General features: G+C 36.7%; 1 protein-coding gene across 1 annotated transcript; it reads left to right on the top strand.

Moving 5' to 3' along the window:
• Positions 1-1,204: 1,204 nt before the first annotated feature.
• LOC110597353 (olfactory receptor 5K1) lies at positions 1,205-2,173 on the top strand. Its single transcript, XM_021721549.2, has one exon. The coding sequence runs from the start codon at positions 1,205-1,207 to the stop codon at positions 2,171-2,173; it is 969 nt and encodes a 322-aa protein (XP_021577224.2).
• Positions 2,174-13,151: the final 10,978 nt, after the last annotated feature.

Genomic DNA, 13,151 nt, shown 5'->3' with positions numbered 1-13,151 from the left:
TTTCCCTACTCATACCCTGGTATTAAACACTTTTTAAATAACCCTCCTTTTCCCTAAAGCATTTAATTTTACCATATATTCCAATACTATTAGAGATAATACATTACTTAGAACAAGCAAATAAATGATAAAATAAATATAGCATAAAATTTGCCATTTTATCCATATTTGACTGCACAGTTCAATGGTATTAATTACATTTGTAATTGTCGTAAGTACAAATATCACTATTACTCATATCCAGAACTTTCCCATCTTTCCAAATTGAAACTCAGTAACCATTAAAACAGAGTTCCCCGTCACATCTCCTCTGAAAATCAACACTTTATATTCTATTTCTATGAATTTACTCTTATGCCTACTCTTATGCCTTGTATAAATGAAATCATAAAATACGTTTTCTTTGTATCTGCCTTATTTCACTTAGCATGAAGGTTCATCAATGTAGTAATGCATTAAAGTTTTATTTTTTAAAGAATATTTGATTTTATATGTATACCACATTTTATGCATTCATTTGTCTTTGGACATTTAGGTCATTTCTACCTTTTAGCTACCATGGACAATGAACACTGATGGACAACAATAATCTTTTAAACAACATTGCTGCAGGGGGAGCACCAGGAATTGAACTCAGGCCCATTTGATCACTGAGCCACATCCCCAGAGCTATTTTGTATTTATTTAGAGATAGGGTCTCACTGAGTTGCTTAGCACCTCACCATTGCTGAGGCTGGCTTTGAATTTGAGATCCTCCTGCCTCAGCCTCCCAAGATTACAGATTACAGGTATGTGCCACTGAGCTTAAACAATATTCTTAATCACCATATATATATTATCATTAAACTTGTTTAGAAATATAATATGAACTTCTGACAAATAACACATGAATCAGCTTTACCCAACCATTATAAAGAAGCATTTTGCACTGTTTATGTTTCTCAAGAATTCAAAGGCATCTTTATGCATTTAATCATAAATTTCCTTGAAAATAGGCTGGGAAAATGTTCAGTAAGTGAACAAAGAAGTTTTAGACTGGAAACATGGATTCTTCCTCAGAACTAGGCACTCACCAAAGTCCAGGTGAAATGTGGTACTATTATGAAAGATGCTTCTCTTCCTTTGAGCCAAAGAAGGCTGAATTGTGTTTGAGGCTCATCATAAACTAACACCTTATTTCCCACTTTTTTCTCAGAAGTCAGGAATGGTTAAAGAAAATCACACCATGAAAAATGAGTTTGTCCTCACAGGATTTACAGATCACCCAGACCTGAAGGCCCTTCTATTTGTAGTGTTCTTGACCATCTATCTGATCACTATGGTGGGGAATCTAGGGTTGGTGGCCTTGATTTTTACACAGCGTCAACTTCACACACCAATGTACATCTTTCTGGGCAACCTGGCTCTTGTGGATTTCTGTTGTGCCTGTGCTATCACTCCTAAGATGTTAGAGAACTTCTTTTCTGAGGACAGAAGGATCTCCCTTTATGAATGTATGGTACAATTTTATATTCTTTGCACTGTGGAAACTGCAGACTGCTTTCTTCTGGCAGCAATGGCCTATGACCGCTATGTGGCCATATGCAGTCCTCTGCAGTATCACACCATGATGTCAAAGAAACTCTGTGTTCAGATGACCACAGGAGCCTTCATAGCTGGAAACCTGCACTCCATGATTCATGTAGGTCTACTCTTTAGGTTAGCTTTCTGTGGGTCTCATCAAATCAACCACTTTTACTGTGATATTCTTCCTTTGTACAGACTCTCCTGTGTTGACCCATATGTCAATGAACTTGTGCTCTTTGTCTTTTCAGGCTCTATTCAAGTCTTCACTATAGGTAGTGTCTTAATTTCTTATGTCTACATTGTTTTTACAATTTTCAAAATGAAATCTAAAGAAGGAAGGGTTAAAGCCTTTTCCACCTGTGCCTCTCACTTTTTATCTGTTTCATTATTCTATGGATCTCTTTTCTTCATGTATATTAGACCAAATTTACTTGAAGAAGGAGATAAAGATATACCTGCTGCTCTTTTGTTTACAATAGTAGTTCCCTTACTAAATCCTTTCATTTATAGCCTGAGAAATAAGGAAGTAAAAAGTGCCTTGCAAAAAATTCTGATAAAGATAACAATCTCAAGAAAGTTTAAACAAATGACCTCTACTGTAACTTAATGATTTAGATGCATCAAAACCTTCCACCTGAGAACACACAGGTAAAATTCATAAATTGGATATAAGTTATTTATCTACCATAATAGATATCTTGAACTCCCTCTTCTGGGTCCAGAGGAAATCAAAGGGCATAATTTTTGTTCTTCGGACGACACACACAATACCAGTAAATGCGGAGTTTTGTTTTCATGTCCTTAACAGGAGGTCTCTCTTGTTCATAATCTCCCAAATTTCTCTGAATGTTTCACTGTCACCCATCTCCATTTAGAGGATACCCCCTGAGAAGTTAAGTCTCAGAGTCCAATCCCAGCAAATAACACCTCTTCCCTCTGATGTTCCATTGTTTCTAACTCACTGAATCTTTAATCCCAGAATGATACCTCGATTGTCATTGTCATCCTGCTCTGGCCTCCACATCTTAATTTAGCAGTAAATCCACACTGCTCTTGCTGCTGTCTGAAATGGTAGGAAAGGTACTTATTCAGAATAGAATCATAGACTGGATTTATCTGAGAGTTATTGGTGTAAGTAGGAAAAAAAACTCACAAAATCAATCCTTTTAAAATATTGACCAATATTTTATAGCAAGTAGAGAAAAGCAGAGATTTATTTAGGACTTTAGTTTCTTGAAAATAAAAATAAAATACATGGAAATAAATATTTATCTTGTATTTAATCAATGGTTTTAATAACAAATATGGATTAAAATAATGAATGGATTAAAATTTTAAAAATTAAAATAATGAATGAAGTGTCAAGTATTTTCCTGAGTATTATTTTCTAGATTAAAGTATACTAACTTGATAAAAATTTTAATTTCAAGAAATGATAGTAATAGTAATAATAATATTGGGTCAAGTTTGTAAAAATATTCAAAGGTTCCTCAAATTTTATCAAAGGTTCCATTTATTCCTTTTGGTATGAATTATTCTCTATTGAACGTCTTACATTTGTTTCTTTGTTTTTTATTCACTTTGTTTTTCTAACTCTACCAGACCATTTATTAATTGGATTGTACATTTTGTTCAAGTAGTTCTCCAATGCTACTTTCATTAACATCAAAATATCTGTTCAATCTTTGTAAAAATCACTTGCTACTAAATTTCTGTAATGTTTACTATTAATGCTGAAAATCAGTAGGCAGCACATTTCACAATGAGTAAAGGTAGATACCAAGGTGAAGCAGGGAGGGATAGTTAAAAGCAAAGTAATTCTATACATGGTCAGTTTATTCAGGAATATTCATGTATTATGACAATTCTCACACATCCATAGCAGCACTGTCACTTCAGAGAATGGTATTTTGTGGGCTATGTGGTGAAAATCACCCTTTGGCTGATCAGTGAATATCATATTGTTTCACTGTATATGCAAAGATTAGTACTTGAACTACTTAGTAGTTATTTCTAATGTTGCTAACACTATCTTCTTACATTTTAATTATTGGAGTTTTACTTGAATCCTAGCTATTTCCTGTTATCTGGATGAATTTTCAAGTTATCTTGGTATTCAGTTTGGTGACCCTGAGAATATTTATTCTGCATACTCATCTATAGACTCCCCATTTAACTCCCTTCCAGATCTTTCTTCTTAGGAAGGAATTAGTCTCCAATTCAGTGTAGAAAAAGTGCTCTGAAATTGGCATTGCTTGGGGCCAAGTCAGTGAGCCTATCTCATGACATAAGTTTAAATACCATAGTGATATTGATGAAGCATTAGGGAGGCAGAATATAATGACAGTCTTCCATTCTTCTCTAAAGTCATAATTCTAGAGCCACAAACTGTTGAAACTTTAATTCTTCAGTTTAATATAACTCTCAGATTACATTTTTAACCTATCTAGATGAGACTGTGTTTCGGAGTAGAGAAAAATGTCTTTTAATGTGAACTTATTCTTGTATTAGATCAAATAAAAACTTCATTCCACCCTCTAATTTGCCATTCCACGTGTCTTTCAAAATTTTAAAACTAATATAGTCCTGAATTATTTCTATAACTTTGAGTTATCAATTTATTTATTTAAACAAACTTTTAACTAAATGTACATGTTATTTTCTATTTATTTTTTAAAGGATAAGCTTGATATTGGATTCGATTAATTCAGTCCTTCATAAAATATGTACAAAACTATCTGTATGACATGCAGTGACAAAAAAAGAGAGGAAAAGAGGTATGCTATGATATGAGCAACAAATTTACACAATAAATAAACAATCTTTATTTTAAAATATTTTATGTTCACTCAGATGGAGCAATAACATCCAGGACATATAAAGAACTCAAAAAACCTTAATACCTCAAAAAAACCAAATAACCCAGTTAATAAATTGGTAAAAGAACTGAACAAACAACTCACAGAAGAAGAAATATAATCAATCAACAAATATATGAAAATATGTTCAACATCTTTAGCAATTAGAGAAATTCAAATCAAAACTTCACTGAGATTCCATCTCACTTCAGTCAGAATGGCAATCATCAAGAATATAAGTAACAATAAAAGTTGGCAAGGATGTGGGGGAGAAGGTACACTCATACATTGCTGGTGGGACTGCAAATTGGTTCAACCAGTATGGAAAACAGTATGGAGACTCCTCAGAAACCTTGAAATGGAATCACCATTTGACCCAGCTAGCCCACTCCTCAGTTTATACCCAAAGAACTAAAAATCAGCATAGTACAGTGATGCAGCCACATCAAGATTTATAGCAGCTCAATTCACAATAGCTAAACTATGGAATCAGCCTAGATACCCTTCAACAGATGAATGCATAAAGAAATTGGTACATATACACAATGGGATATTACTTAGTCTTAAAGAAAAATGAAATTATGGCATTTGCCAATAAATGTATGCACCTGGGGACTATTATGCTAAGCAAAATAAAAAATCCCCCTAATACAAAGACCAGATGTTTTCTCTGATATGAGGATGCTAATTCATAATAAGGTGACAGGGGGAGTAGAGGTATTTTGGACTAGAGAGAGGGGAGAGGAGAGGGTATGTGGGTAGGAAGGCAGTAGAATGAATGGAACATTATTACAACCTGTATAACTCCACATAATGTACAGCCACATGAATGAGAATTTATACTCAATTTATATATGCTGTATCAAAATGCATTCTACTGTAATGTGTAACTAATTAGAATAAATTTTAAAATATATTAAATTAGACTAAATATTAAAATATATTAAATTTTAAAAGGATCACACTTAAAAATATGTTATGTGTATACATTTAATAGTTATATTCATAACTTCATTTGATCTTCTATACTTCATGAGTCACATTTAGAAGAGGTTGTATCTTTCTTCAAAAATTTACCTTTTATTAGTATCATCAAAACTTTACTTCATAACTTTACCGGTAAACCTTGGACTGATGAATAAACAACTTTCAAAAACTTTCCAAAGAGAATTTTACATGTACTTTAAAAAATATTTGTAATGATTTCATTTATAACAACTCTCTTACAACAAAAGCAACCTATTTGTAAATATTCTTAAGCAAAATATTTATTACTTAACTAATCAAACTATTAAAAAGCAAACACACAACCTACAACTCACACAAGGATCTTTCCTTCTTTACTGTGCCTAAGCCAGTACCATGCAGTTTCTTACATACTAGTTTCTTACATACTAGTCTTTTTTAGTCCTTCAAAGTCCCTTAGGGCCAATCTCTGGTTTATGCTGCTTTTTACCATTTCCTTATGAAACTGAATAGGAAAAGTTCAGGTTGATAATGCAAATTCTTCCATGTGCTCCCCTCTTACATTTTCTGGAAAGTAATAGTTAAATGGCAGTTCCTATTTTTACCCCAAGATTGACTGTAATACATGAATACTCTCTTGTTTTCCTGACTGTTCCACTGTTTTATGTTTTTAAACATCCTTAATCAAATCAGAATATGTTTTCTTTCATTTTTGTTTTTGTCCATATGTGTAAGTCTCATTCTTTCATTCAGCCAACCTGTTTTTGAAATTTACAATTGAACCACTGAGGTCTCAGGTGAAATAAAAATTAAATAAGACCTAATATCAACTTAAAAGAATAATATTTGTAATCAAGAAGATATTTTATGTTAACTCACATAAAATATTTTTCAAATATTAAAAAATGGTTTATTAGATACTATATTATTTAACAAATATATTAAGTCCAATACTAGGTATGATCAGGAAACTTCTTTTTTTTTATACCTACAATCTATTTGAGTCATTCCATACATAAGCAATTGGTTCGTGTTCACTGTCTCAGTAGGTACATCATGAAAATGTTAATTTATGCCACTTATATCACTGAATTAAAGGGCTCAAATTCACTATAAGGGTCTCTCAACAACTGCCCCACACTGACAAGATGAGCTGGGTTCAAAAGAGGTAGCTGCAACATTAAGCAAAGAAAATGACAAGAAATCACATAACACAGAAGTAGATTTCATGTCGAGGGTAGGACGGCTCTGCAACCTTAGGGTCAGCATCCACCCTGGACAGCGCTGAAAAGAGAGCACGTACCAGAAATCTCTTTATTTTTATAGGGGAGGGGGACCCACAAAGGAGATCCAATGAAATGTTCTTCACCAAATAAGGCAGGGGATAATGTTTCAAAGTTGGAGTCTTGCGTTGTGATGTCTTGTTTGATTGACATCTTGGCAAATCATACCCATCTCAGGTGCTGTGTGGGATCACAGGCAAAACAGAGGAAAGGCACACTTACGTTGCACAGCCCAATCAACACACAATACCAGACCTGTTATAGCTCCAATGCACATAGCTCACACATACAGCCCATGGATGGCTCATGAAAAAGGTCCAGACCAGACATGAAAGATATAACATGTTCTCCCTCTTAAACCAAATCTTTCTCTCTCAAAAATAATTTTCACAGGCTGGATTTATAAACAAATAGCCTATGAGATGCAATGTAGTGTGTACATTGTTACCCCTGGTAACAACTCTTATAGAAGGCAAAAGAAAGAAGCATTTCAATGCTCAACATCTCTAGCTATTAGAGAAATGCAATTCAAAACTACTCTAAGATTTCATCTCACTCCAGTCAGAATGGCAGCTATTAAGAATACAAATAACAATAAATGTTGACAAGGATGTGGGGGAGTGAGGGAAGCACACTCATACATTGCTAATGGACTGCAAAATGGTGCAGTCAATATGGAAAGCAGTATGGAGATTCCTTGGAAAACTTGGAATGGAACCACCATTTGACCCAGCTATCCCTCTCCTCGGTCTATACCCAAAGGACTTAAAAACTGCATACTACAGGCACATAGCCACATCAATATTTACAACAGTACAATTCACAATAGCTAAACTGTGGAACCAACCTAGATGTCCATCAGTAGATAAATGAATAAAGAAAATGTGGCATATATACACAATGTAATATTACTCAGTAATAAAAGAGAATAAAATCATGACATTTGCAGGAAAATGGATGGAGTTGGAGAATAGAGTACTAAGTTAGCCAATTCCAAAAAACCAAATGCAAAATGTTTTCTCTGATATAAGGAGGCTTACTTATAGTGGGGTTGGGAGGGGAAGCATGGGAAGATGGGAAGTTTAGATGAACTCTAGATAGAGCAAAGGGAAGGGAGGAGAGAGAGGGGGCAAGGGGTGTAAGAAAAAGATGGTGAGCAGGCGGCAGCCCGGAGCGGCGCAGCAAGAAAGGCTCCCCCCCCAACCTGGCAGACAGACCTGCCATCCCGGCTCTCCGAGCGGCCCCGCTCTCGCTCTGCAAACAGCCACCCCGACCGCCCCGCTCTTAGCCACGCGGCCGTAGCTGCCCGGCTCTGCAAACGGCCCCGGCGGCCTGGCTGGACGAGAAGTGTCCCTGCCTGGCCCAGCAGACGGCCTGTGCCCTCCTGGCTCTGCTAACGGCCCCGCCCACCCGGCAAACAGCCCCCCCCCCCCAGACGAGGTGAAAAAAATCTAACCAATCCTTTATGAAATAGCGAACTGGGAACTAAAGCCAGAGATTGTGTCAGACCAGAGACAAGCCAGTTCCACCCCTCCCTTCGGACACTCCGGCAAAGAGCCAGGGGCCCACCATAGCAGAGAGGGGAAGTCACCAGAGTTCGGCCAAAGAGATTCCTTCCCAGCGGAATCTACTTTAGCAGGTGTGTGACTCCCACCCACATCAGATACAAACAACAGGGAAACTTCAAAATCTCTCCATGGGCGTGACCGTAAGGACCAAAGGACTCTCGACCCCCAACTCCCCCTACTGCCAGTGACGTGGGCTTGACTGTAGGGGCAGAGGGAAGCAGAGAAGACTCCCCACCCCCAACTCCCCCAACCGCCAACTGAGAGGGCTAGACGGTAGGGGCAGAGGGAAACAGAGGACACTCCAGACCCCCAACTCCTCCTACAGCCAGTGGAGTGGTCATGATTGTAGGGGCTGAGGGAAGCAGAGGGGATCCTCGACCCCCAACTCCTATTACCACCAGCGGTGACACCAATGGTCTTTGCCACCAGATTCCGAAGGTGTGCCCACCAAAGGGGTCCGGAAAAATTAAATTATTGATTCCCAGACCACAGCTCCACAGCACTGGGGCTTAGATGAATGACAGAGAGAGTGCTCAGTCATTAGGGAAATAGAGCACTCGGTGGGGCTGAAAGTGTAACCAAATCCTTGGGGAACCGCCTCCTGTGAGCAGGACCTGGCTGGCTGGCAAAAGGAAGGGGAGGAGGGGCCATAGAAGTGAAACAAGGCTCTGGACCAACAGGATTGAGAGACTCCCAGGAGCCACCTTACAGGGATTGCTGTTGACACATTGAGGGCAAAACTCAGCCCGGAGGGCACAGCTTTGCCTACAGGAAGAGAAGAAAATGGATCTCTAAGACCTAATTTTATTTCTTATTTCATTTCATTTTTTTCTCTCCCTTTTCCCTCTCTCTCCCCTTCCAAGTTTTATTGCTCTTTCCACTCTCCTCTATGCTATCTATCTCTCTCCTTCTTTCTTTTCAAGAGCACCTTCCTTCCCCTTCCCCCCAACTTTCATCCCAAGCATTACGTCCTCCATTTCGTGTAACTGTCTAAATGCAAATAGGTGAATGTTTCGAGGCCGTCTATAGTGCTCCTAAATACCTAGCTCCTACCAACACCCTGATCCAATCGACGGTTAGTATCCCCCTTCAGTAGAGCAATCTTCTAAAGTAGCCAAGACATACTAACCCTTATACCTGCATAGCACCTAACCTAAAGTCCTAAGAACAAAAAACAAACCAGTATATGCATACAAAATCAGGAAGCCCTTTATAAATTGAATGAATCAGCTCTAAAGTACAATAAAGCCCAACATCTATAGGCATAATCTCCCACCACAAAGGAGAGACAACAGAGATAAACAAAGCCAAAACAAATGTATAGGAGAAAGCAGTTACAAAGCAGTCAAACAGAGCTTGAAAGTAACGTGAACAACATGAAAAAACAAGGGAAAAAATGATTACAGATAATTCAGGACAACTTAAATCTACAGGAGGACGAAGAAGCATCAGAAACATGGATAGGGAAAGAAATCAAGGCATACCTAATTCAGATGGAACGGAATTTTAGGGAAGATATGAGACAGCAAGTCCAAGAATTGAAAGTATATTTTGAAAACGAACTAAACAAACAAATTCAAACTGCAAAGAACGAGCTTTACCAGGAGATAGAGATCTTAAAAAAAACCAAACAGTAATTTTAGAAATGCAAGAAACCATAAACCAGATTAAAAACGCTAACGAGAATATTACAAATAGACTAGATCAAGTAGAAGTCAGAACATCAGATAATGAAGACAAAGTTTATCAACTTGAAAAGAGTATAGTCAACACTGAAAAGATGCTTAAATCTCATGAGCAATCTATCCAAGAGTTATGGGATCTCATCAAAAAACCAAATTTGAGAGTCATTGGGATAGAAGAAGGCACAGTTTCAAACCAAAGGAATGCACAACCTATTAAATGAAATAATCCTAGAAAACTTCCCAGAGAAGAAGAATTGAATGGATTGCCAAATCCTGGAAGCCTACAGGACCCCAAACATCTAAAACTGTAATAGACCAACTCCAAGACATATAATTATGAAGATAGCCAACATACAGAACAAGGAGAGACTATTAAAAGCTACGAGGGAAAGGAGGCAGATTACATTCATGGGTAAACCAATTAGGCTAACGGCTGATTTTTCATCACAGACTTTGAAAGCGAGAAGATCCTGGAACAATGTATTTCAAATGCTGAAAAATAATGGTCTCCAATCAAGAATACTGTATCCAGCGAAATTAAGCTTCAGATTTGACAATGAAATTAGAATCTTTCAAGATAAACAAAAGCTAAAAGAATTCGCAGCCAGAAAACCAGCACTGCAAAGCATTTTGGGCAAAATTCTACAAGAAGAGGAATGGAAAAATAGTGCCCAAAACCAACAGCAGGAGGTGTCTCAGTAAAGGGGGAGGAAAAAAACCAAAAAGTAAAAACTAGCCAAACTAAAATAAATAAATAAATAAACATGACTGGAAGTACAAATCATATTTCAATTGTAACCTTAAATGTTAATGGACTAAACTCACCAATCAAGAGACACAGGCTGTTAACCTGGATCAAAAAAACAAACCCAACAATATGCTGCCTTCAGGAGACTCATATGATAGGAAAAGACATACACAGGCTGAAGGTGAAAGATTGGGAAAAATCATACCACTCACATGGCCCTCGGAAGCAAGCAGGAGTGGCCATACTCATATCGAATAAAATTAACTTCAAACCTAAGTTAATCAAAAGGGATAAAGAAGGACTATATCCTATTAAAAGGAACTATCCACCAACAAGACATAACAATTATCAATTTATATGCACCAAATAATGGTGCAGCAAATTCGTAAAACAAACTCTCCTCAAGTTTAAGAGTCAAATTGACCACAACACAATAATTATGGGTGACTTCAACACACCACTCTCACCATTAGACAGATCCTCCAGACAAAAGCTGAATAAAGAAACTATAGAACTCAATGACTCAATCAATAACCTAGACTTAACCGACATATATAGAATATATCAACCATCATCAAGTAGATACTCGTTCTTCTCAGCAGCACATGGATCTTACTCAAAGATAGATCATATATTATGCAATAGGGCAACTCTTAGTAAATATAAAGGTGTGGAGATAATACCATGAACCATATCTGATCATAATGGAATGAAATTGGAAATCAATGATAAAAGAAGGAAGGAAAAATCCACAATCACATGGAAAATAAACAATATGTTACTGAATGATCAATGAGTTACAGAAGACATAAAGGAGGAAATCAAAAAATTCTTAGAGATAAACGACAATTCAGACACAACATACCAGAATCTATGGGACACAATGAAAGCAGATCTAAGAGGGAAATTCATTTCCTGGAGTTCATTCCTCAAGACGAGAAAAAACCAACAAATAAACGAACTCACACTACATCTCAAAACCCTAGAAAAGGAAGAGCAAAACAACAGCAAATATAACAGAAGACAAGAAATAATTAAAATCAGAGCAGAAATCAATGAAATTGAAACAAAAAAAACCCATTGAAAACATTGATAAAACTAAAAGTTGGTTCTTTGAAAGAATAAATAAGATCAACAGACCCTTGGAGCTCTTCCAAATTCATTCTATGAGGCCAACATCACCCTGATCCCAAAACCAGACAAAGACACTTCAAAGAAAGAAAACTACAGATCAATATCTCTAATGAACATAGATGCAAAAATCCTCAATAAAATCCTGGCGAATTGAATACAAAAGTATATCAGAAAAATTGTGCACCATGATCAAGTAGGATTCATCCCTGGGATGCAAGGTTGGTTCAATATACGGAAATCAATAAATATTATTCACCACATCAATAGACTTAAAGATAAGAACCATATGATCGTCTCGATAGATGCAGAAAAAGCATTTGACAAAGTACAGCATCCCTTTATGTTCAAAACTCTAGAAAAACTAGGGATAACAGGAACTTACCTCAACATTGTAAAAGCTATATATGCTAAGCCTCAGGCTAACATCATTCTAAATGGAGAAAAACTGAAGGCATTCCCGCTAAAATCTGGAACAAGACAGGGATGCCCTCTATCACCACTTCTATTTAATTTATTCCTTGAAATACTAGCCAAAGCAATTAGACAGACAAAACAAATTAAAGGCATAAAAATAGGAAAAGAAGAACTTAAAATATCACTATTTGCGGACGATATGATCCTATACCTAGAAGACCCAAAAGGGTCTACAAAGAAACTACTAGAACTAATAAATGAATTCAGCAAAGTGGCAGGATATAAAATCAACACGCATAAATCAAAGGCATTCCTGTATATCAGCAACAAAACTTCTGAAATGGAAATGAGGAAAACCACCCCATTCACAATAACCTAAAAAAAATAATAAAATACTTGGGAATCAACCTAACAAAAGAGGTGAAAGATTTATACAATGGAAACTACAGAATCCTAAAGACAGAGATAGAAGAAGATCTTAGAAGATGGAAAAATGTACCCTGTTCATGGACAGGCAGAACCAACATCATCAAAATGGCAATATTACCCAAAGTTCTCTACAGGTCAACACAATGCCAATCAAAATCCCAACAGCATTTCTTGTAGAAATAGATAAAGCTATCATGAAATTCATATGGAAAAACAAAAGATCCAGAATAGGAAAAGCAATTCTAAGCAGGAAGTGTGAATCAGGCGGTATAGCGATACCAGATTTCAAACTATATTACAGAGCAATAGTGACAAAAACAGCATGGTACTGGTACCAAAACAGGCAGGTGGACCAATGGTACAGAATAGAGGACACAGAGACCAATCCACAAAATTACAACATTCTTATATTTGATAAAGGCGCGAAAAGCATGCAATGGAGAAAGGATAGCATCTTCAACAAATGGTGCTGGGAAAACTGGAAATCCATATGCAACAAA

This window comes from Ictidomys tridecemlineatus, chromosome 3 (genome assembly GCF_052094955.1).
Source record: "Ictidomys tridecemlineatus isolate mIctTri1 chromosome 3, mIctTri1.hap1, whole genome shotgun sequence".
Taxonomy (NCBI): Eukaryota; Metazoa; Chordata; class Mammalia; order Rodentia; family Sciuridae; genus Ictidomys; species Ictidomys tridecemlineatus.
Note: the sequence above shows the minus strand (reverse complement) of the source record. Positions and strands in the feature narration are given on the sequence as shown.